This window comes from Pseudorca crassidens, chromosome 14, assembly GCF_039906515.1.
Source record: "Pseudorca crassidens isolate mPseCra1 chromosome 14, mPseCra1.hap1, whole genome shotgun sequence".
NCBI lineage: Eukaryota > Metazoa > Chordata > Mammalia > Artiodactyla > Delphinidae > Pseudorca > Pseudorca crassidens.
This window is the reverse complement of record NC_090309.1, coordinates 29,294,207-29,317,242: the sequence shown is the minus strand read 5'-3', so window position 1 is coordinate 29,317,242 and position 23,036 is coordinate 29,294,207. Positions and strand designations below refer to the sequence as shown.

Genomic DNA, 23,036 nt, shown 5'->3' with positions numbered 1-23,036 from the left:
GGCTGGGCTTCAGGCAGGTGCAGAGTGAAAGGTAAGCAGCCTGCAGATGTGTGGGACTTTAGGGCGCTCCAGCATGAGAGAGGCACGATCAACCTGGGGTCTTCCGCAGAACTCAGCAGCCTGAAAGGGAGGACAGGGAGGTGGAGAGGAAGGGCTGGGGAACAGAAGTGGGGAGGTGCCTCAGGTGTTTGGTTAAGATGGGCGGCTGTCCACTGGTGAAGAGAGGAGGCATGTACACGGTCAGCTGTTTGGGGGAGAGATCGAAATGGGAAACGTCTGAGAGCTTGGCGGGGACTGAGCAGGGGATCCGGCACAAGAAAAGATTGGGGCATGGTGGGGGTCATTGATGCTGGATCCAGAACACAGTGGGAGACTTAGAGACCTCCTGAGGCTGACAGATTCTTCTCTTAACCTACTGCAAGGAGAGGGACAACGGGGAAAGAGGCCCTAAGAGGAGCAGAAATAGAGGAAATCAGGTAAAGGGTGAATATCTGCAGAGGGAGGGAAGGGGAGGAGAGAAATTATGGAATTACAGGAAAGGAACGTGAGAGAAAGGGGCGTTGGGAGTGGGTAAGGAGAGGAAAAATGGCGTAGAACTCCCATCACCCAGGGCACCGGGGTACCCCATCACTAATCCTGTGAGAGTACGCTGCAGTGGCGGGCTTGGGGGTAGAATGGGGGTGGAACCTGAGCCAGGGCAGGACCATTGAGCTCTCCCACCTCAACCCAGACCATGACCAACTTCAGTCTTTGGTCCTGTGCAGCCTGTTTCTTCATCTGTAAACAGGGTTAACGACAGACAGCTGATGTCAAAGTATTTGGAAAGCACCACAACAAGGGAAGGAGTTGTTATTATAAAGGTCCATGGATTTACATAAGGAGATGTATACCCAGAGCCAGACGATGAAAGTAGATGTGCAGTGTACATATGTCTAGAAATGGCCCAGGAGATTCCAAGCTCCTCTACCTGCCCAATTTAGTGAGTCAATGTCCAGCCTTGAGGTGGGGTAGGAGGTGGGGGCCTGCAGCTAGACAGGTGAGGTTCACCTCCCACTAGGGGCACAAGGCCCTGGAGCCGAGTTTAACTAGATCTGGCTCCTGTCTTCTCGGTCACAGGCCCAAGCACTCGGTCTGTCGCCACCAGAGCACAGGCCCAGGCAATACTTATCCAACTAAACCCGCGCCCCTGTGGGGACCTTGCTTATCCAACAAAATCCCCGTTGTCTGCTTCCATATAGAACGAAAATCTCGCTCTATGTCTTTGCCCAGCTCCGCACCCTCGCCACCCCAGCGATATGGCCTGGTTAGGTCCCTGTCCCCACTCTGGGGAGCTTCTCCTTATCTAGGACTGAGGATGGGGCAAAGGGAGAGGGGGGAGAAATAGAGGAAAAGGGGGGTGATGGTTGGGAAGCAGGAAAGGGGTAAAGTGACAGAGAGCCTGAGACAGGAACGGGAGAGAGGGAGAGACCAGCACAGTGAGCCAGAGAGATCCGGAGAGGCCAGCAAAAGAGACACAGGCTCTCGCCACGAATTCCTTAATGATTCCTTCCTCAGGCGTTTCTGGGGCGCCTCCGAGGTGCTCGGCCCGGGTCTGCTCAGGTCGCGAACGGCTGCAGGGTGCGGCAGTCTCACCCCCACCCCCTCGCTGTCCCCTCCCCACCTAGCCCAAGGGGGCCGGAACGGTTTCGGCGCGGGGGCTTTTCGGAGCAGTCGACTGGAAAATAGACTTTAACCCGCTTTGTGGCAACAAGGGCGCCCGGAGCGCTCTCCTGGGCCGGGGCTCCGGGCGCTCAGGCGGGCCACTCCCAAGACCCGGCCTGGAGTTCTTGTAGAGTCTCGCGGAACGAGGACCTCCTGGCCTCGGGGCGCCGGGAGTCCTGGCCCGGATCCGCGCACCCAGGCCGCGGTCAGGCCGCTCTGACTGACCCGGGCAGGAGCGAGGAAGCAGATCGGCCTGCAGTCCCCTTCTCGTAGTGCGCTGTCAGGGTCCGCGTCCCAGCCTCCCTATCACCGCCTAACGCCTTCCTAGGCCTGAATGCGGTGTTTTCCTGCGGCCTGGAAGGCCCGGATGAAAAAGTTTTCTGAGTATTGGTTCTCCTTCCCAACTGCCCTCTTATCCCCGGAGAATTAGTGCACGAAATGGAAACTGGCTGGAGTAGTCCGCTGCTCCGCGGGCGCGGGGGGAAGGTGGGGGTCGGCGGAGGCCAGGCGGCCGCTATGTTCCCGGGACAGCCGGTATGTCTTCTTGGGGATGGCTTTAGACTGCTCGGCCACCTCCAATTTAAGACAGTGTCTTCAAGGCCCCGGCCTGGCCTGGCCCACCTGCACCTGAGCCCCACGACCAGAGAAGAGGAGGAAAGCAGATCGCCCTGCGTCCCCGTAGGAGCCGGCCGCGGTGTCTGTGGCTGGGCCAAGGAGCTCCTTCCAAGCCCTGAGAACTGCAGCTTGATGACTGCAGGGGGACCGCTCCGCTATCTTCTCCAGCGCTGTCCCCGGCCCGGGGGGCCCTTGTGAAAAGAATTGCGCGACCCCTTTCCGGAGCTGTCACCCATAACACCCAGAAAACACGAAACCTCACGACCAAGGCCGCGGCTTCAGATTGCGGCCCAGGAGACGGATGGTGGGTGATCCCGAGGGTCCTGGAGGCCAGGGGAGCAGGGAGCTGGTTCTCGGGAGAACCTATTTGTTGGACTCCAAACACCCACATTCCACTCGGATCCAAGTTATCTGAGAACTGAAACGACATCCCGGGACGAACTGGAGAGGGTTCAACTGATTTACACACTGGGGACTGGAGTTGGAGTTTCTCCCAAGCCCCAGGCCCCTTATACGCCACCTTCGGCTCCCGCGCGGGTTGAGACGGTTGCGGCGGCAGCCAGACTCTGCTAAAGGGCGGAGATGAGAGAAGACGCGAGATGGGGAGGAGGCCTAGATCGCCCCGCACAAGCTCCAGTCCGGTTTTTGCCTCCGACTGCTTGCTCTGTCCCCACCCGCTGTCCCTCGCCCCGCCCCGCCCCGCCCCCCACCTTGGGGCAGGTGAGCCGCGGCCAATGGGCGGGCTCGGGGCAGGTGCCCGCTAACTCTCGCCTCGCATCGCGGTGGCCAAGCCAGGGCTGGACAGTGCTGGGAGGACCGGGGGCGGGGGTCGGTCCTGGCTGGACTCGGGAGGGAGGGGGCCGGGCTCAGCCCCCAGGCCGTAGAGGCAGCTCGCAGCATCGCACGGAGCCCGCGCCAGTGCAGGCGCCGGGAGCTGCCCGCTCGGCCGCAGAGGCCGGAGAGCCTAGCTGCGCGCCGTGGCCCGACTCTCCGTTCACCGGCTCGCACACCCCTCGCCGCTCCGCGCCTGGCTCGTGGGCAGGGGCTGAGCGCGGGCGGGCGGGCGGGGGAGGTGAGGGGTGCTGGTGTGTGTGCATGTGCCTGGCTGGGTGCACACCCCGCACGGCGGCGGCGCCAGGACGCGGAGCGCTCCCCAGCGCCCGGCTGCCTCGCTCGGCTCTGGCGGCCGCGACCATGTTCCAGCCCACAGCCAAGCGCGGCTTTACCATCGAGTCTTTGGTGGCCAAGGACGGCGGCACCGGCGGGGGCACTGGCGGCGGGGGTGCAGGCTCCCATCCCCTGGCGGCGGCCGCCTCGGAGGAGCCGCTCCGGCCCACGGCGCTGAATTACCCTCACCCCGGCGCGGCCGAAGCGGCCTTCGTGAGCGGCTTCCCCGCCGCCGCGGGCGCCGGCCGCTCGCTCTACGGCGGGCCCGAGCTCGTGTTCCCCGAGGCCATGAACCACCCTGCGCTGACCGTGCACCCGGCGCACCAGCTGGGCGCCTCCCCGCTGCAGCCCCCGCACTCCTTCTTCGGCGCCCAGCACCGGGACCCTCTGCACTTCTATCCCTGGGTGCTGCGAAACCGCTTCTTCGGCCACCGCTTTCAGGGTGAGTGCCCACGTTGTGCCCGCCTCGGCGGCCGGCCGGCGCCCGTGCTGAGGTGGCGCGGGGAGGCTCGGGGGCGTGCGGGGCCGTTCAGAAGTTGTTGCCGATGAGGCTGCGGGTCTGCAAAGGCCGATTCTTAAGCAGGGACGAGCCAAGCCAGATCCATCCGCGCTTCTGCCGCGTTGGGTTACCTCCCAGAGAACCAGGTTGGGACCTCTAGGCTTTCCCAAGAACGATGCCGGTCCGGACGCCAAGCCCGGGCTCATCCTTGGAGCCTCTCCTGTTCCTCTCTGCGGCCTGCCTTAATCTCTCCTGGCTGAGCCAGTCCCATCCCAGAGAGCGCAGCGCCCGCCGCCCTGCCTGTGACCCAGCTGGACCTGGGACCATGCTTCGCATTTCCACCACCAACTCCCAGGGATCCGCCTTCACCGGCGCTTGGAGGCAGGGGAAAGTCCACCTGCGTGCCCCGGGTCTGTGGGAAGAAGGGGCAGAGGGGAGGGCAAACTGGAGAGTTAATGTTCAGTGATGAGTGCTCTGCTGTCTTGGGATGTTTGTCAGCAACCTCGACCCGACTTCTTCAAGTCACACGTGCTTCTCGGACCTAGGGTGGGAAGGTTTGAAATAGCAAACTGGCTTCCTCCGCCGCTCGCCGACTCCGGGAACCCACCGGCTGCTGGGGGACCAACAGCAATCCTCCCAGGCAGGGGGCGGGGGCAGAGGGCTTTTAAGGTCCTAGACAGTCTGAGCCCCCTAGTCTGCACTGGGCAGTGGGTTTGCTAAAGAAGATCCCCCACTGGTCTCGGTCTCTCTCTCTCTCTCTCTCTCTCTCTCTCACACACACATACACATACACACACACACACACAGAGGTTTCAATGATCTGACTTTCCCAAAAGAAAGAGTTCCATTAGTTGGAGTTCGTTTGCTTCTTTGAATTTGTTGGAGTTTTTCTTTTCTTTCTTCTTCTTTTTCTTTTTTTCTTTTTTTTTTTGGAGTGTCCTTAACTTGTGCAGTAATTGGTTTAGTTTCTGGTTTTATTTTGTTAGTGTAGACCGGACCTCAGTCTTATGAGGTTCCATGACTCAGAGCTAGGTAACCCTGATTTTAGCAAAACAAATGAAAAGGATGTGGCTAGAGCTTTGGCTCCTGGAGCTAATCCGAGGGTAAACTGGGTGTACACAGTCAAAATAAACTGGATATTGGGTACAATTATCTAGCTAACAGAAGAAAAATGATCTCTGGAAGCTTTCGCTATAGCTGCTTAACTGTTTTCACGGAAAGCCGCTTTCCCGGGCCCCGATTTGTCAGACAGTTTTCTCAGTCCTATCTGGTCAAAGGATACTGACCCAACAGATCCCACAAAATAAGATAATGTAATTATTTGAACAAGAATCTTTGTGGGCAGTTTTGTCTGCCCAGGGGATTTCAAAGATTTGCCCAAATCATTGGGCGGGGAGGGAGAAGCCTATGGTGTCAGCCGCTATGGGAAAGAAACCTGTCAATTAAAATATATGTTTACTGGTAAAATGAAGTATTGTTTAAAATTGAGCAAACCACTTCGGTCCTCCATGGACTGGGTCCCCAGCCTGGGTCTCTAAACCTCGCGACCGCGGGCCAATTTGAGAGTCGCGGCTGTTTGTGAACCTTCGGGCCCGGGGCGGCGGAGGGACCAGCGTTTAAGAGGCTAGTACAGAGACAGGGGCTCGGAGAAGAGGGCAGAGCTGGTCCTGACACCTGTAGTCTCTGCTCACTCGGAGATGGCCTCCCGGCGACGCCTTCGGCTTTGGACCCGGCGCTCCACGCCCTCCGTGCTACCTTTCCCGCCTCTGGCCTCGCCCGCGCGGGCTTAGGGTGCGAGGGCCGGGGGCGCCAAGCGTCGGGGGCGCCAAGCGTCGGGGGCGCCTTGCGAGAGATCCGGCTCCAGCTCTGAGCATCCCCAGTCAGACGAGGCCGAATAAATCCTCCGCAAAACCCTCTCGGAATTTGCCGCCTCTCCCTGAGCCGTCAGTCCCGGCGGGCACGTTGTCGAGTTGCAAAAACGGTTGCATTTTTCTCCCAAGAACTGTGTCTGGACGCGGAGATGGAGCCAAATGTGGTCGCATTGGTGAACACGGAATCCGTTGGGCACTGAAGGACTTTTCGAATCCTAAGAAGTTTTGGCTTCAGGGCCGGTCATCGTCGGGGCAGACCCCTGCGGCCCGGGCACCCTTGAGTCCTGCGATCCCGCGGGCCCTCGGGGCTACGAGCCGAGCCATTTCAGACCCTCCGGCGCCGCGTTTTCTAGAGAACCGGGTCTCTGCGATGCTCATTTCAGCCCCGTTTTAATGCAAGAAGCGAAACCCTACACGAACGAAAAGGAACACGTCTGCGCTCAGTGCGCAGCGCTCTCCAGCAGCGCGGTCCCGGCGCGCAGGGAAGCGGCTTCTTCGCTGAGCGAGGCGGTGGGAGAGGAAAAGCCAGCGCGGGATGGTCGGGACCAGGCGGCGGGACGCCGAAGACGGGGGCGGCTTTCGAGACCTGAAGGGGAGGAGCTGGTGGAGACGACGAGTTAGCCGCACTTCGGTGCTATTTCCCCCGGACAGCAGGAACTTTCCAGGCCGAGGAGCAGCGTCGGGAGGGGGCCGTGGGAGACAAGGCCCTTCGGGGACTGGTGGTGGTAATGGGCCGGTGCTTCAAAGGGCGCCTTTGTTCCGGCCGGAGGAGGGGGAAAGAGGTTATCTCCGTTGCCGTGCGGGCCTCTCCGTCTCGTAGCCCCAGGCCCCTCCGCCCCGCCATCCGGCCCAGAGCCCCCAGTCTGCCTCGGCCTCTCCAGGAGGCAGCTGGAGCTCGAGCCCCGGGCCTTCGAACCCCTAGCTCCCACCTCCTGCCGCCTCACTCCTGGGAACCTCCGTTGCTAGGTCCCAGCCAGTGCCTTAAAGGGGCCCGCAGAGAAGGCTGGAGGAAAGCGGGCGGGTGGGGTACAGTTACTAGCTCCAGGAAAGACTAAGCCAGCCCCTTTCCACTTTTCCACCTGTCCTTGTCTGAAACTGACAGCCCACTCTCAGAGCCCAGAATTACTGCATCTAAACAGGCCACACGGCAACCCAGTTCCAAGCTTGTTCTGCCCTTGTGATCCAATTAAGGGAAACTGAAGCCTTGGTAGGGACGTTTGAGGCCCCCTCTCCATAGGTCAGAGTGAGAGTGGCCCAGGCTCATAGGCACCACCCTAGTTCTTACACAAACATGCAGCTATTGGTGAGTTTCTCAGTTTTGTACTAAACATACTCTTCCTTACAGGAAAGAGCCCTGATTCTTTTGAAATCAAATCTGTCATCACCAATCAACATCTTGAATACTTTTTTCTGGCCTCTGCTGCTTCTTGGTTGGGTCAGAAGGACCCCTGTGTTTCTGCACATGCAACACAGACTACAGGATACATGCTCTCTGTCCCTTCAGGGCATTACAGTGAACTGGGGCTATTCTCTCTCTAGTTGACGGAGACCTCAAGCAACCTACCTTTCCCATAAAATAGCCTGACTTGAAGCAAAGAGACGTGTATGTCAGGAGGAGCTTGTTGCTTCCATCCTCCACTTTGGGTTTATAAAGACAAACATAGAGAACTCTACCACACAAGTGACCAACACACACCACGAAATTACAAAATAGCCATCAAATCACACACACTGAGGCAGGCTGCAGTCCTGCTTTCTCAGCCCCACACTTCTGCCTCCCATTCACTCACAACTCCCTGGTCTCTCCACGCTGCCACTTCACTTCTGACCAATCTGGGCCAGTCACGCTGCTGAGGCCAAACCCTGCGATCACAGGGCTGGGCTTTCTCTCCCTCTTCAGCTCATTTGTCCAGAGGAAACCACTGTTGGTATTTGACTTGAGCTCAGAATGCTGCTGTTTTTTTGAGGCAATTTATTTTAACATCAGGAAGAAGTGTTTGCTTCCCACCCACCTCTCTATCTCTGGCCTATCACACTGGCCCTCACTTGAGGCCTTAATCCTTCTTATGCCCAACTGGATCATTCTTCTCCTTTCTCTCCCTCTTACCCCTCTCTGCCAGACCACCTCCCCTGATCATCTGTCCCCTCCACCACCACAAGCTAAACTTCTCTTCCTTCTGTCAGGCCTGAGAACCCTGGATCTGCCCCCTCCTTGAAGGGCCCAATGGGCAGGGTGTCCTCCTTCCATCTTCCTATGATGTGATCCCACTCACTTTTACAGCAGCACAGATCCAGCCACTTGAAATGGATAAGGTGACTGGAAGTTAGTGGCTTCTCCCTCTCAGGCAACTCTGTCTCCCCCCAGGCACTAGCCCCTCATTCCTAGGCAATGCTGTTCCACAGAAAACCCCAACAATAAAGTTCGCCTGTGTAGGTGTCCAAAGCCCATGGACGTGGAGAAAGTCATGTCCGGCAGTTTCCACCAGCAGAGGGATATGAACAGTTACCTGGAGAGTTTTAGCCATAGTATCTCAATTATGTGCCCTTGATTCACTTACAGAGATATTTCCAGAGATGGGAGATCTCAACCGAATTATCCAAACAATTGTCTTAAAAAATGAAACAACAAATCAAATTGAGTCAAACAAGTGGCCGTTTCTGAAGAAATTAATTGGATCAGTCAATCTCAACAACTAACTGTCAAAACATTTCATCTAGTGCTCTGCATTGTTGGTGGGTCAGGGTACTGTTATGTGCCACTGCATGAGGCTCCGTGGACGATGTCAGGGCCTGTTTCCAGTCTTGTTGGCATGTGCAACCAAACCAGAGGTGGTGTGAAGGCCTAGTGGGGGGGGGGGGTTCACTGAGACTGGGGCTGTGGGTGGAAGCTAGTTTCACTTTTGTAGTTCCTGACCCCACCACCTCAGCCCCATCCAGCCCAATGTCAGCCCCTCCTGCTGCACGTACGAGCTGAGTCCCCATGATGGCTAACATTTGCCCAGGGACAGTTGCCCTCTTTGAATATCCTGTATGGTAGATAGGAGAAGAAGACAGTAGGGAGGCTGGAGCATGTATTTACACACGCCCATGCAGAAACCAATATATCTATATCTATATATATTAGAGAGAAAAATGACGTCTAGATATTTATACACATGTTTCTTCAGCAGCGGATTATTCAGGGATGAAGCAAGGCCTTTTTCCACCAGAGAGCAGTAAGTCTCCTGTGGGAAGAGGATTTTACCTGAAGGCCTGACGGGAGAAAGGTGGGAAAGCCGGGAAGAAGAAACCTAACTTTAGACCTCCAGGTGCTGCCTGGATGTTGACTTAGCCCCTAGCCTATTTTTACCACTTGCAAGGCAGAGCCTTGGCTTGTTGGAAGGAATTTTCTATGGGCTAGTAGCCTGAGCATTTAGTTGCAAGTCTGGTTTAAGCAGGTGTGAAGGGAGAGTTCCTGGGATACCCTCCAGTTCTTGAATCTGTATTTGGTAGGGGGATGCCTAATAACCTGGCTGTTCCCCTTACCACTGTCCTGACACCCAGCCCCGTCTCTGCTCTTGGTCCACTTTGAGGGAGACATGACGGGGCGAGCCGACAAAAAGAGCTTCCCACTCCTTGGCCTCTTAGGTTGCTCCAGGCACTGTGGATTTGGGCCTCACCAGGCCTGGGCCCACCTCCTGGCCTAACAGTGATCCGCAGCGCTGCGATTCTGCGAGGCCCCCTCAGCCGGGAGGTGTTGGGAAAGGGAGTGGACTTACAGAAGGGGCGGCAAAAGAGAAAGAGAAATGCGTGTGTCAAGGGTTGGAGAGGGCATCGGAGCACTCCGGGGCGTGTGCGAGAGCGCGGTGCGATGAGTAGCTTGGCCGGCTCCCGCGGGCGGCCCGTTGGCCGGACTGCGGCTCACGGCGCCCTTCTCTCTGTCTGTATCTGCGTGTGTTGCCGTCGGCGGCGCGGCCGCAGCGAGCGACGTGCCCCAGGACGGGCTGCTTCTGCACGGCCCCTTCGCGCGCAAGCCCAAGCGGATCCGCACGGCCTTCTCGCCCTCGCAGCTTCTGCGACTGGAGCGTGCCTTCGAGAAGAACCACTACGTGGTGGGCGCCGAGCGGAAGCAGCTGGCCGGCAGCCTCAGCCTCTCCGAGACGCAGGTAATGATCCGCGCTGCGCCGGGGGCCGGGTGGAGGGGGGGCCGGAGCGGCCGGCCTCGCCCCCAGCCTTCCCCAGCTTCTCCCGCTACCCCTGCGGCGCCCCCGTCACGCCTGTCTTCCCTCCGACTGTATGCAACTTCGAAGAGGCCACAGGACTTTTATTAAGCACTAAGGACCCACCGGGAGGTTGGGATCAAACCTTATCCCGACCCCACTCCCATAGCCCATAGGAGATGCCAGTTGCCAGAAGGCGGCTGGCGCCCTCGGGAGCCGCCCGAGCGCTGAGCGCCCAAGCCGCGGTCACTCCGCGCCCACCCGGGGCCCTCTGGCGCCGTCTCAGCCCTGCGGTTACTGCAACCCTTCTCCCGCACTGTTCCGGGGGCGCTCAGGGGTGTGTGGGGTGCCCAGGCCTGTCTCGCACTGGCTTCGCTGCTGTGCAGGGGCAAAGCGGCGGAGGCCTCGCTGTCCCCCAGCGGGTGTGCTGTAGGGAGAAAGCCCACGTGTCCTCAGGCTATAAACATCAGAAGCAGAGGGATTAGGCGGGAGCGCGCAGCCCTGCTGGGGGTCCAAGGGGGGCACTGATCTCTGCCCAGCCCGGCTGGCAGGGCTCTGAAACTGTGGCGTGTGTGCGCGGGCGTTGGCGGGGCCTGGGAACGGTGGGAAAGCAGATTCTGGTGCTCAGGACCTGTTTCCAATCACTTGAAGGGCTGTTGCGTTGGGGAGGGAATAAACTGCAATGGAGTTGAAGGGGTTTGAACTGGGTGGAATTACAATCACCGCGTAGTATTTTTGTAATTGATAATTAGAAAAAAAATTTAAAGAACTAGAAGGGAATTATAGGGAGGCAGATTTGGGTTTATTGTAAGTAAAGACTTTGCCATAAATAAATGCTGTCTGGAAGCACCGCTAAGCTCTTAGTCCGCCTGGAGTCCAACGTGCGGGGGTGGCTGGCTGCTGCCCTGGAGGCGGATTTCAGTATCTGAATGGGCTTCGGGAGACCTTAACTCCCTTCTGTCCCTGACAGCGCCCAGATTTGCAAAGAGAGAGGTCGGCTGGCGAGGCCCAGCAGCTCTCACCCGCCGGCATTTCATCTTCCGCTCCCCTTTCTGCTCGCCTCGCCCCTCTTACACCGCCGTCCTCCACCCTAGTCCTGGACAGTGAGAAGGCGTCCGACTGGAGGTGGGGGTGGGGTGTGTGTGCAGCCTGGGGTCTCCCGGGTAGCAGTGAGGATAGACGGAAGGCGTCGTGAGGGAGTCCAAACCCAAACTTCGTCCCCAGCATCCTGCAGCCCCGACCTCACTCTTTGCCGCTCACGTCGCATTTTGGTATCTATTGTCCTATCTATCTGATGCCCTATTTCATCAATGCATTGCTCCCATCTCCGTGGCAGGACCCGGGCTTTTTCAGATTTGCTAGCTGGGCTGTTCTAACTGCAGAGATAAAGCTTACAAAACAACGGACTTAATTTTAAAAACGTTTTAAAGAAAGATATGTTTTTTAAAAAAGAAGTTAATAAAATAATACCCCCTTTTCCCTCTTGGCAAACAGTGTTTTAAAATTGTTGTTTAAAACAAGGTGTCAGTTTAAGAATGGTATTTATAGTTAACTTCATTTTAAAAGTATTAGTTATTAAATTTTAATTGCAGAAGTGTAAGAAAACAAAACCGTTTATAAGCTCACCACCCACAGATTAACACTTGTTGAAATAATGTCATTGTTTCTAAACTTTCAATTTTTTAGCTCAGCCAGAGCATTTTTAATTGACTTTCTTTCAACTGAACCTACCTGCCTGTTAATATTTGCTCCTAACAATGCCAGTTAGTAAACCCAATGATTTTCTCTTTCATTTTTATTATAAGGTGCTTAAAAATATATTTAAAACAAAACCAGATAGAAAATAAAATGTACCCAGCTTCACTAACGATCAAAATGCATAGCTAATCTTCTTCCGTCTATAAATGAGCTGGTTAAGCATATGAAACAAACAAACAAAATAATAGAACTGTGGGAGATTTAAGCCTGAGAAACCTCCTTGTAGAGTCCTGTCTTTCCAGGTGAGGCCTTTGAGATGGAGAGATGAATTAGGCAGAGCACCCCGTGCAGGCAGATGGGATTTCAGTATCTGCCTCCCTGCTAACTGACTGTGTGACCTTGGGCCAGTTACTCAACCTCTCTGAGTTCTGTTTTCCTCATCCATAAAATAGGTTGTTTAAGGATTAAAGGCACCTAATATGAACTCAAATAAGATTAATTCTCATCCCCAGTGCTTCCCTTCCTTTTGTTGAAAGTAATATGTCAAATTAGCGTTATAATAAGATCCAAACCTGGAATTCCTGACTCTTAATTCAGTCTTTTTCATCACCAGAGCTGTCTTTCTGTCCCTCTCGTAACTATCATTAAGACCTAGGCTATATAACTAACTAATTATCTATTTATCTCTCTGTTTTTGCCAGGCAGGCTGACCTGTCATTTCTAGCTATCAGCTATTTGTCAAGCATCAGTCACTCCCATCAGCCCCCTGCCATCTACTTGTACCGTCAATATCTATATTCATCTCTCACAGAGAGCTATTTTATATCTAGCCATGTACTTCTGTCTGCTTTCATTAAACTGCCTCTGCAAAGCTGGTTAATTTATATTTCCTATTTTTAATTAACTCTATCTTCTTCTTAACAACAATTCCTATTTACCCAACTGTTGATTATTTCTTTATCATCTACTCTGTTTTACCTTCTGTATATCTACCATCTGTCTCAAACTTCCATCTCTATAGATCTTTAGCAGCTGACGGTGTATGCATATGTCTGTAATGGTTATCATCACCTCATCAGCTCTCACTTTGTCTTTTTTTTCTGGGCCTCAGTTGCTGATCTGAAAGATTGAATGAAATGAACTCCAGGGTTCTTTTCAGCCCTGAGCTTCTGGCTCATCTATATTCTACTTCTCTGTGTTTCTGTATAATCCCTCCTCCAGGTTCTCAGAACTCACAGCATACCTCCCGCATATCATAATATTTATAGGACTTTGCTATTGTTTAATAATCTTCCATGTCCAAATGTCAGTCTGTACACTGGTTGCATCCGTCTCTCAAAGAAATCTTAAAATGCAGATTCCTGGACCCTGCTCAGGAGATTCTCTTAGGAGTTCCAGGATGGGACCCCGGAAAGATTTCAAAACAGCTCTCTGGGTGATCCTGATAAACAATAGGCCTGAGCATCTCAGCTCTGGGAGGCAGAGGCCAAGCCTTCCTATTTCTCGCTGTGCTCCAGGGCCCAGCTCCGTGACCAGCAAAAAGTAGGTGCTCCATAAATATGTATCGAATGAACGGGCAAGTTTCTCTTGATTGTATACTTATCCATATGTTAACTTTATCAGTCATTTCCCTCACTCTCTACCGTCACTGCTCCCTTTCTGTCCCTCTCCTTCTATCATTCCCTTACACTTTCATAGCTGATTGTTGATCTAGATGATCGAGTTTTATTTACCATTTCATGGATAAAACTTCTGGGAGCGTTAAGCAGATTGGTGTGGGGGTCTTAGTTCAGAGTTCAGGGGTGTCTGTATGCCCAAAGCTCTAGCATGGGATATTGGGGGTGGGCAACCTGAGATGCTTTGCTGGGGTAGGGCTATAGTTTTGTTGCGTGTGGGGTATTTGTACTGGGACGGCCGTGGGTTAATCCAGGAGGTGGAGGGAGGGGCCCTGGGCAAGGGCTAGGTCTTCCTTCTGGCTCTAATTATTTGTTCCTCACTGTTGTGCAGGCCAGGAGTCTGACTGGAGTGAAGCCCATCTAAGCTTCAGTCCTGGTGGCTGTTGGGGCAGACTCGGGCCTGGGTCAGATCAGAGCCTCGCGTGTGTGTGTGTGTGTGTGTGTGTGTGTGTGTGTGTGTAATGGGTGTATGTAACATATGTATGCCCATAATGTGGAGCACGTGTGGGCTTAGTGTGATCAATGCCCAAAGGTCAGGTGCTATCCTATGTACACGTGGCATGGAGTGCCTCTGTGAGCTTCTGTGCATGTGTGGGGAGGGGCACATTAGTTTTGGGGGGAGTGAGAGAAAGCCTTTGGTTGCTTCAGCTGATTGATTGGTTAGTGTTTCCAGCCGCTCCTCCAGCTCTGAACAGTTCAGGAGGTGTTTCTTGACCTTCCCTGGCTCAGTTTAGCTGAGCTAAACTGTGAGGGAAAAGCGTGGTGTCTTGGCCTTGGAGATTCCTCATGCAGTGCCGGGGCATGTGAGGGGTGAGTGACTGGAGTCCCATTGAAGCCACAGCTGTGGACTGAGGGAGTCAGGGGAGAGCTGCATTGGTGGAAATCCCCTGGGAGGCCGCAGACATGCAAGGTTTGGAGGGATGTGTGGGTTGGTAGGAAGAAAGGGGAGGCTTTGAGATTAAGACGGATTGGGAGTTGAGAGCATGGGTGGTGGGGTCTTAGGAGGCAGGAGTGTGTGGTCACCTGCCTATGGGATTATCCCCCCAGGGGCATGGTAAGAAGACTTCCTGCCTGGAACATCTGCCTTTTGGGAGATGGCTGAGAGGGAGATATCCTAGGGACTTGAATTTTAGGGAAAGGTTACTGGCTCACTGTGTGTTCTAAGTCTTGGCTCTTCTCCAAGAACTTCTACACCTCTGAAACTCAGGGAGTCCAGTGGGAGGCAGGAGAGGGCACGGGAGATAAGGGAGACTGGAATGATTCTCTGAGGGTGTGGTCCTGAGCGAGGAGGCAAATCTTGTGATGTCTCCCTGAGAGTGAGGGCAAGCATCCAGGTGGACTGAGAGAGGAGGAACTGAGAAATCTCAGGAAGAGTTCAGACTCTAGTTGATGGGGAGTCAGAGGTGACCTCGGTTTGGTGGGGTGGGAGCTGAGCTTCGCATGGCATTGGGCTTGACACTGAGAGCAGGTCATGTTAGGAAGTGGATCCCAGCGGAGAGGGCAGGGGGGTGAGCAGGCTGAGCAGTGGCTTGACTGATGTCGCTAAGCTTCTTTCTAGTATGAGGACTTTCTCTGTGTCTGAGGATGACAGAATAGGAGGACACAGGCTTAAATTAAAACAGAAGAGACAACAGTAGGACATAAGGAGGAACTTCTTGTATCAGAGTTACAAGACTCAGATGTCCCTTGATAGAGGTTTTTGAACTCCTTGATGAGAAGACAGGTATTCACCTGAAAGTATGCAGGGGCCAGGAGCCACGGACTTTCCCATTTGGGATGGGCTAAGATGGGGAGGGTTGGGAAAGAAGGGATGCAGACCTGGTTCATTCAAAGGTAAAGTCTGAAACATTGGCTGGAGTTGTAGTTTGCTTGTTTGTAAGTTCATGTGTCCATTCACTCATGCACGTTTTCATTCATTAATACGTCCAGTGATCAATCTGCTAATGCCTTAATGCCTTCATTCATTCATCCGCAGCAGTTTTAACTTCTTTATCCTACCTGACTCAAGCTGACCCTTGTCCCCTCAACAGTGGATCTCCCTCTCCACCTCCCCCCCCAGAAGTGGTTAATCCATTCCACAGCATGAAGAATTAAGAACTGACCCTCTTGTAGAAGTGTCCACTGAACTAAGCCCAAAAAAGATCCCATCTCTGCAGCAGTTAGCACTTTCAAAAGCCCCTTTCCAATTAGACCTCAATCCCTCTACCATTGATTTTCTCCTGTTTTCCAGGTTGGCCCAAGCGCCTCTTTCCTAGAGCATAGGGCTAGGTCACTTCACCTCTGCCCCGCTGGCTGAACATACCTGGGACATGCCCACTGGGCCTCCAAAGCCAGCTAACACACCACTTTCGTTCTCCTGGTTCCTGTACCATCTGATGAGGACACAGAGGTTTGGGCAAATAAATTAACATGTTGCTGGGGTCATTGTTACTGAGACAGAAAAAAGCACTAAGGAGTTACGGACAGGTGTTGGGGCACATCCAGTCTAGGAACAAGGGAGCAGGGTTTCGAAGACTAAGTAAGAGTATTCCAGGTGGTGTAACTCAGACAAAAGTAGAGACTCTTGGAAGGATCTCGCTTATCAGAAAAACTGAGAGACATTGAGTGAGGTGGGAACTTGGGCGGCCACAAGGAACCTCTCTCTCCCCAAACCCAGAGGGCTCAGAGATGGGTGAGGGGTTCCTCCAGCCAGTACCCCAAGTACGCCCTGGACTTGAAAGGTGAGTAGCATGCTGGTGTTGAGGGGAGGCAGTGCAGAATAAGCAGGCCTCCTAAGGCCTCTCCCACTGCGCTGGTACCCACAGTATGTGACCTGGTTCCTTTCTAGGTCCTCTGTCCTTTAGGGAAGGGGTTCTGGGGTGACCTCAGTGTTGCCTGGCTGGGGTGTCACTCTCATCTCTTACTACATTCGGAGCCCAGTTCCTTTTCTTTTTCCAAATAAAAAATGACTGGCAATTGTTTTCAGTAATGCATTAAAGAAAAGTCAGAAAAGTGGAAAGAAGAAAGACAAGTGACCCATACTTTGGGTACATTTCCTTCTAGTCTTTTTTCTCCATGCACAGGCTTTGTTCTTCCATGGTTGTGATCACACTGTGCCCAAACTGTGCGTCCTGCAGCTTTCACTGATATTACTAAGTCATAAGCATCCCCTTGTTATTACAGTCTTTGTAAACAGCATCTGGACACTCAGCCCAAGGCTGTTCTCCGGAAGATAGCCAGGCTGCCTGGGGAGAGAGTTTTTGTCCCTGTTTCTGGAGAGCTGCCTCCTTGACCCTAGTAGTTTTCATGGAGAAAGTCTTCAGAATTGCTTTTCATTTGTAAGTACCAGGAAACCAGCCCTGGTGTGAAAACATACCCTGTGCCCTGTGCCCAAGAAGTTTTCCTTCTTTGGGCCAGTGATGCTGGGCAAGAGTAGCAGCCTAGGTCCATCCCACTAGAGGCAAGTCTCCTTCTGGAAGGAGACTGGGGAGTGTGTGTGGGAGGGAGAAGGTGCAGAAAGGGGCCCTGTGTCCCTCGTGCTGCCCCAGATCACGCATCACCAGGCTGGCCATGCTTAGCCCTCAGCCAGCCCCTCGGGCTCTCAGGAACACCGCCCCAGGCCTGAGTCACACACAAGCCTTGCACAGGAGTCTGGGCGAGCTCACCCGCCTACGGGCTGGCACAGTCACAGTGGGCTCCAGGGCCGGGGGCAGGGGCCAGGCTGGCTGCCAAATGGTTGTGCCGGGAACCACCCAGGGCCCAGCTAGCCCTGTGCCCAAGGAAAGGTGGGCATGGAATCCAGAAGCCCTGCGCCTGGAGCATCTGCCATCCTCCCCATCTATCTGAGCTGAGACGTGCAGGCAATGGGTTTGAAGCCAGCTCTGGAAATGAGGGAAGAAGGCCTTCCCTCGCCGTCCACCAAGGCCAGGTACCTCATCTCTTCCTGTCCCTGGCTGGCTGCTCTGTGTGTCATTGACCACTGGCTGCCCTCACACCTATCCTCATGCTCAAAATTCACGGGCAAGGCAGATGGTACCATGGAAACCCTGGGGAGGGGTGGGCTGTCGGAGGAGCCCTGGGTTGGGTTGGCTCCATGGAGGGGACAGAGGGGAGTGTCTGGGAAATGTGAGAGTGGGGCATCCTGGGCACGAAGCTCCTCCCTGGCCCGGATGCCAGGCCTGCTTTGGCTTGCGCCGCTTGGCTTTAAGCCTACGACCTGTACTTTTCACCCGTTCTCAGGGAGCAGGGGCCGAAGTGGGTAGTGTTTCTGAGGTTTGCCTTTAGGCCTGCCCGGGATTCAAGGATCTCCCCTCAGCAGTCACTGCTGCTGCCAAACTGAGGTGCCCATCCTCATGCCACACACACGGCTTACCGCTCACCACCTGCATGGGCACCGTGGATCACTCCAACTGCAGTTGGCTAAACCTACCTGCTTTTTAAATGTGCTGTCATTTCAGGAAACCATCCATGCCTCCTAACCCTGCCCTTCGGCACCACCTTCCCCAGAGACCCTCTGGAATTCCACCTGAGGTTGCTAAGACGGGGTCCTCTGGTGAAACGGACTAACCTAGACAGCATGAGAAGTTAGAGCCTCGAGCAGCAGGGTCCGTGACCCTAGGAGTGCTCTGGCTGTCCTGGGCGCTGCTCTTGGTGTGGACACCACCTCCTGGTTAGGTAGCCGTGTCCACTCTGCCTCTTTGTGCCACAAAGAGCACAGGCTTGCCCCGGGGGATGGGGCTCACTCTGGGCCATCAGAACCCCTGTGACGGCTTCTTGGATATTCCCTCCTTTACTGTTCACATCAACCCTGAGAAGGAGTAATTATTAATCTCTTCTCTGAAAACTGGTAGAGACGCAGGTCTCTCTGTTCCAGGAACCAGGATACTTGGCAGTTCCATGACCCCCTCCTCTCCCTCTGTTGAGGGGACGGGAAAACGGCCGCTCTCTGGCCCACTGTGCCCTCTCCCTGGCCCCCCTCATTTGCATCTGGAAGGGCAGACCTCCAGACGCATGAGGCGGCACCGGCCAAAGGAGACAACCCTGGCCTCGGTTTCCCTCTCCGGCTCCCAGCTCAGCCTGAGTGCTGAGGCCCTGGTGGCTGCTCTGGGGGCCTCCTGGGTGTTTCTCACCTGTGCCCCTCCCTCCCTGGCCCAGGTGAAGGTGTGGTTCCAGAACCGGAGGACAAAGTACAAGCGGCAGAAGCTGGAGGAAGAGGGGCCCGAGTCGGAGCAGAAGAAGAAGGGCTCCCACCACATCAACCGGTGGCGCATCGCCACGAAGCAGGCCAACGGGGAGGACATCGACGTCACCTCCAATGACTAGGGTGTGGGCGGTCACAAACCCACGAGGGCGGAGTGCTGCTTGCCACTGGCCAGGCCCCTCGGCGGGCCCGGCAGGACTCTGGCCACTCCTTGGCCAGGCTGCGCGGAGGCCTCAAGTCACGGCCCCAGAGGGCTTGGAGCCTGGGGCCACCACAGACAGAGGGACAAGAAATGGGCTGGCTGAGGCCCGGGACTGCTCGACCTTCTCCTCAGAGAGCCTGCCTGCCTGAGCAGGCTGCAGGCCACTGCAGCCTCCCAGCCACTCTCCATTTCTCTCATCTCCTTTTTGTTTTGATGCGTTTCTGTTTTAATTTATTTTCCAGGCACCCGCTGTAGTTCTTAGTGATCCCCTCGTGTCTCCCTTCCCTATGGGAATAATAAAAGTCTCTCTCTTAATGACACAGGCATCCAGCTCCAACCCCAGAGCCTGCGAGCCTGGCATGGTGGATTCCGGCTCTGAGGGCCACTGGGGGAACTGGTAGAGCAAGCTTGTTCAGGGCCTGGGAGCCTGGGGTGGGGCCTTGGAGACTCAGTCCATGAACTCCTCTTTCTTGGTGGTTGACCCTGGTCTCTAGCTTCAACTCCACAGCAAGAGAACCTGAGGCTAGATGTAGGGAAGGACCACCCTGTGTCTTGAGGGAGGCTATGCTCAAGTCTCTCCAAACTTAATGAGCAGTGGGAATCAGGCCCATGTGAGTCAGGGAGGAGAGAGCGTCTGTACTTGCCCATGCGTAGGGCTCTGGTGGCTTCTCCAGTTGAGGGGAAAACAGAGGAAACGGGGAGTGTTGGGGGCTGGGTTGAGGGCACGCCATGCACAGAGGCTGACAGTCCCTGCCGCAGGTCCTGGCCCCACCAGGATGCTCACCTGTCCCTGGAGAGCCCCCCCTCCCCACCCTCTCGGCAGATGAAAGCTTCAGAAGAAAGCTTCGGACCTCCGCTTGAGGCCGAGCTCGCACCTGGTTCCCGAGGGCTCAGGGCCTCCCAGCCTGGCAAAGAGCTCGAGGCCCGACCCGCTGATCTCTTTAGTTCATCTGCCTCCAGTTTGTCCACTTGTCTTTCCTGCTTGTCACACATCATGTCTTCCTTCATCCTAAGAAACAAAACCTGTATTCCTAACACCCTTTCCCTTACGATGTCCAGACCTGCCTCTACCTCTTCAGCTCCCGTGTGCTACCCAACCCCTTGCTCTCCCTCCTCTGTCTCACCACTGGGCTGATGCTCATGACCGCCACCAACCAGTTACTGCCACCCTTGTGGCCAGACTCCACACCTCCTGTCTGGCTTCACTGCTCCTCATCTTCTGGCCATTCCCTCCCCCACCCCTCCCTGCCTTCACTTCAGTACCTCTGACACCTCTTCCTGCCTTTCTGAGTCCTCCCCAGTTTTATCCCTGTCCCGTCGCCTCTGTCCACCTCGGGGTCAGTCCGTGCTCCTCCCGCCTCCCTCACTGTGCCCTCTGCCTGGGCCTTTGCATCCACCTCCAGGACTTCTCTTTGCTTCCCAGCCAATGCCTCCAGCCAACCTCTGCTGAGCTGCAAACCTATGAGCCGGCTGCCTGCTGCCCTCCACACTTCCCAGCACCTCAAACCCAACGTGTTCACAGCTGACTCACGGCCCCACTTGCTGTCTTCCAGGATTGCCCACCTTCACCAACAGCCAAGGTTTCTTCTACCTTGGGAAACAGTGTACATGGATCCCGGGGGTTTGGGAGGGGAGGGCAGGGGTGGGAGGCATCATGAGGTTTGTGCAGATGTCAAGGATGAGGCCCACTTCAAAGGAGGACCTGCGTGCTGAGGCTAGGGTTCTCGTCCTCAAGCTCAAAGAGGACCACGCCACCCCCTTCCTCAGGCCCCCACTCTGCTCCCTTCTTTCCCACCCTTGGCCTCTCCTCCTTTGCTACTGGTGCCCTCTGCTTCAGTCTCACCCACGTCATCCCCATCCCCCGGTGAGCCACGTGTTTGGCCTGTGCTGTGCCTTTACTTATCCTATTCTTGGCGCCTAGAATGTCCTGGGGGCGGGGGGGTTGATCAATGTTGAAGTCATTGGAAAGAAGTGAAGGGCCAAGCCTTGTTGCCTGGGGCACATGCAGGGATCAAAGCACAGAAGGTCCTGCTGCTGGGACTGTCAGTGTCTCTCCTGGGTCCAGTCAATGCTAGAAACCAACGGGCTGTGTCCCATCCCAACGCCCTCCCCAGACATCAGGAGAGTCCAAGTTGAACCTCACAGTGGACTCTCACTGCCAGGCAGGTTGGATAGCCTCTGGGGAGCAGGTATGCACAGGTGGGGTGAAGGTAAGAAGAGGAGGCATTTTTTGGCACCATCCCAGGGCGGAGGAATGGGTAAATTGTTCCTCTCACTTGGTGGGGGAGGGAGTGCAGGAAGATCACAGCAGAGCACCCCTGTCATCCAGATAAAGGGCTGGAAAAGACCCAGAGAAACCTGCCAATCTTCCTAGGCCAGGCCCGCAAGGGGTGGGGCGGGAGTCCCCGCCGCACTCCCATCCATGCCCTCATGTTGTGCCTCTCCCCGCAGACGGTAAATATTGGTGTTGTGACTTCATTAATAAAGGCTTCTGTGAGCCTGAAAAACATGGAATCAGGATGAACTATTTTCTGAGCTGTGGGCTTGCCAGGTTTGCTAATTTGGGAGTTTTTGGGCCCTCTCCAGGGAACAAACCAAAGTCTCTCTCGAAGAGACACAGATGCAGCTGGGAAGGGGAGAAGCAGCCGAGGAATGATGCTCCCTTCCTTCCCCCGACCGTTCCTCCCTCCGGAGATCAGGGCCCTGCAGAGGTGAGCACGAGGACGGGTAGACAGCAGCGCTCAGTAGGCCTTCCCTGAGCAAGCCGGGCCGGTCACAGCCCCTCGGTGGGGCTGGCCTGGGCCCAGCAGAGCCCCACCGGCTGAGCTATTGTTGACGAGCACCTTGAGAACCCCACGTTGCATGTGGCTGAAGTGGAGGGATCACAGGGAGCTATCCTCAGCTCTGGTGGCCTAAGCTGTGTGCCTTCCTTTCAGGGAATGATCTTTTCACGTCCCCTTGACCGTGGGACTTTCCGAGCTTGGTTCCTGTGGGCAGTCTGCAGCCATGGCCCTTGCTCTCAGCATCTTGACACCCTGGTTTACATCAGCTCCTCCTCACTGGTGCTGGGATAGCTTCCCGTGCAGCTTTGTTGAACCCTCGCCTCGTGAACTGTGTTCTGCCCAGGAGGGAGCCGGGCCGGACCCATAGGCCTCTCTGGAGCCCCTGCTCTGGGGCAGCCGCCCAGGGGGAGGGGCAGGGGGGCCAGCAGGCTGAGCGGTGCAGGCCCAGCCAGCTTTCTTGTCAGACAGGCACTGCCAGTGCGGAGCCAGACATCGGGAACAGGTTTAACCAATTACCCAAGCGCCCCATCTGCTGTCTGGGGCGTGTGTGAGGGTGAGTGCGTGTGAGGGTGTCTGGGAGCGTCTGGGAGGGCTGTGGGCGTGCGTATGTGAGTGTGACCGTGTGGGCGTGTGTGGGTGTGTGGTTGCAGGTCCCGGTCAGCCCCCTCATTTGTCAAAGACTGTGACTACCGGCCCCTGGTTCTCCTGTCTCCCCAAGACCTGAGGGTCTACATGGATAACCCATCCGGCACCCCAACCTCTCACCCCCTTCCTTTCTCATCACCACCCACTCTCAGGGTGTATCAGAGCCCAGGATTGCGCCTTCTTTCCAATCGCACGTTCAGATGTCCTTTCCTCTCAGACCACACGTTCTTTCCTCTCACTCACACAGCTTTCCTCTACAACCATGCTTTGACCTCATGGGCCCATTTTCTCTATGACATCCCCTTGTCCCGCTGTTCCTTAGTAGCACCTGCCTGAAATCACAGACTTGCTTGAACCTCTTTCCCCATCTGCCCTTGCAGCTGAGTCTGTGAGGACATCAGGCAAGCGGGCTGCATGGCACCCCTCAGCTGAGGCCTCACCCTTATTAATAAGTCCACTCCCAATCTCCACAGGAATGTCTCAAACCTCTCCCCAAGGTTCTCCCCCAAACCTCATTTTCCCCCTTACCCTCAGCAGAGGAACTTACTTCCATCTAGAAGCACTAGAAGGGAACACCTTCATATCAGTCAGGGGCCCAGTAGAAAGAGATGGTCTCTTCAAATGGAAGCGCTTTGAGGAGAGTTGAATAAAGGGCAATCAACAAATTTTGGGAAACCAACATGAGATGCTACAGGACCCCAAGACTAGCAACCATTGGGAATCCATGTGGCCCTTAGCCCTGAAGGGGCCAAGGGCAGGAGCAGGTGCCAAACAGAACTGAGAGGACAGCTGGACGGAGAG

General features: G+C 55.3%; 1 protein-coding gene across 2 annotated transcripts; it reads left to right on the top strand.

Annotated features, from left to right (window-relative positions):
• Window positions 1-2,744: 2,744 nt before the first annotated feature.
• On the top strand, window positions 2,745-21,311 carry EMX1 (empty spiracles homeobox 1). 2 transcript variants are annotated; one of them, XM_067704724.1, is made up of 3 exons: window positions 2,746-3,925; window positions 9,814-9,998; window positions 18,560-21,311. In XM_067704724.1, exons 1-3 carry the CDS (start codon window positions 2,899-2,901, stop codon window positions 18,725-18,727), a joined length of 1,380 nt encoding a protein of 459 aa, XP_067560825.1. In that variant the 5' UTR covers window positions 2,746-2,898; the 3' UTR covers window positions 18,728-21,311. The 2 variants fall into 2 exon arrangements, with proteins under 2 accessions (XP_067560826.1, XP_067560825.1); XM_067704725.1 differs by lacking the exon at window positions 9,814-9,998 and having other exon boundaries at window positions 2,745-3,925.
• The last annotated feature ends 1,725 nt before the right edge of the window (window positions 21,312-23,036 follow it).

Coding starts and splice junctions, on each gene's coding strand:
- EMX1 (XM_067704724.1), top strand. CDS start 2,899: ATGAGAGAAGACGCGAGATGGGGAGGAGGCCTAGATCGCCCCGCACAA. Junction 3,926..9,813: donor CTTCGGCCACCGCTTTCAGG/GTGAGTGCCCAC, acceptor GCGCGGCCGCAG/CGAGCGACGTGCCCCAGGAC. Junction 9,999..18,559: donor TCAGCCTCTCCGAGACGCAG/GTAATGATCCGC, acceptor TCCCTGGCCCAG/GTGAAGGTGTGGTTCCAGAA.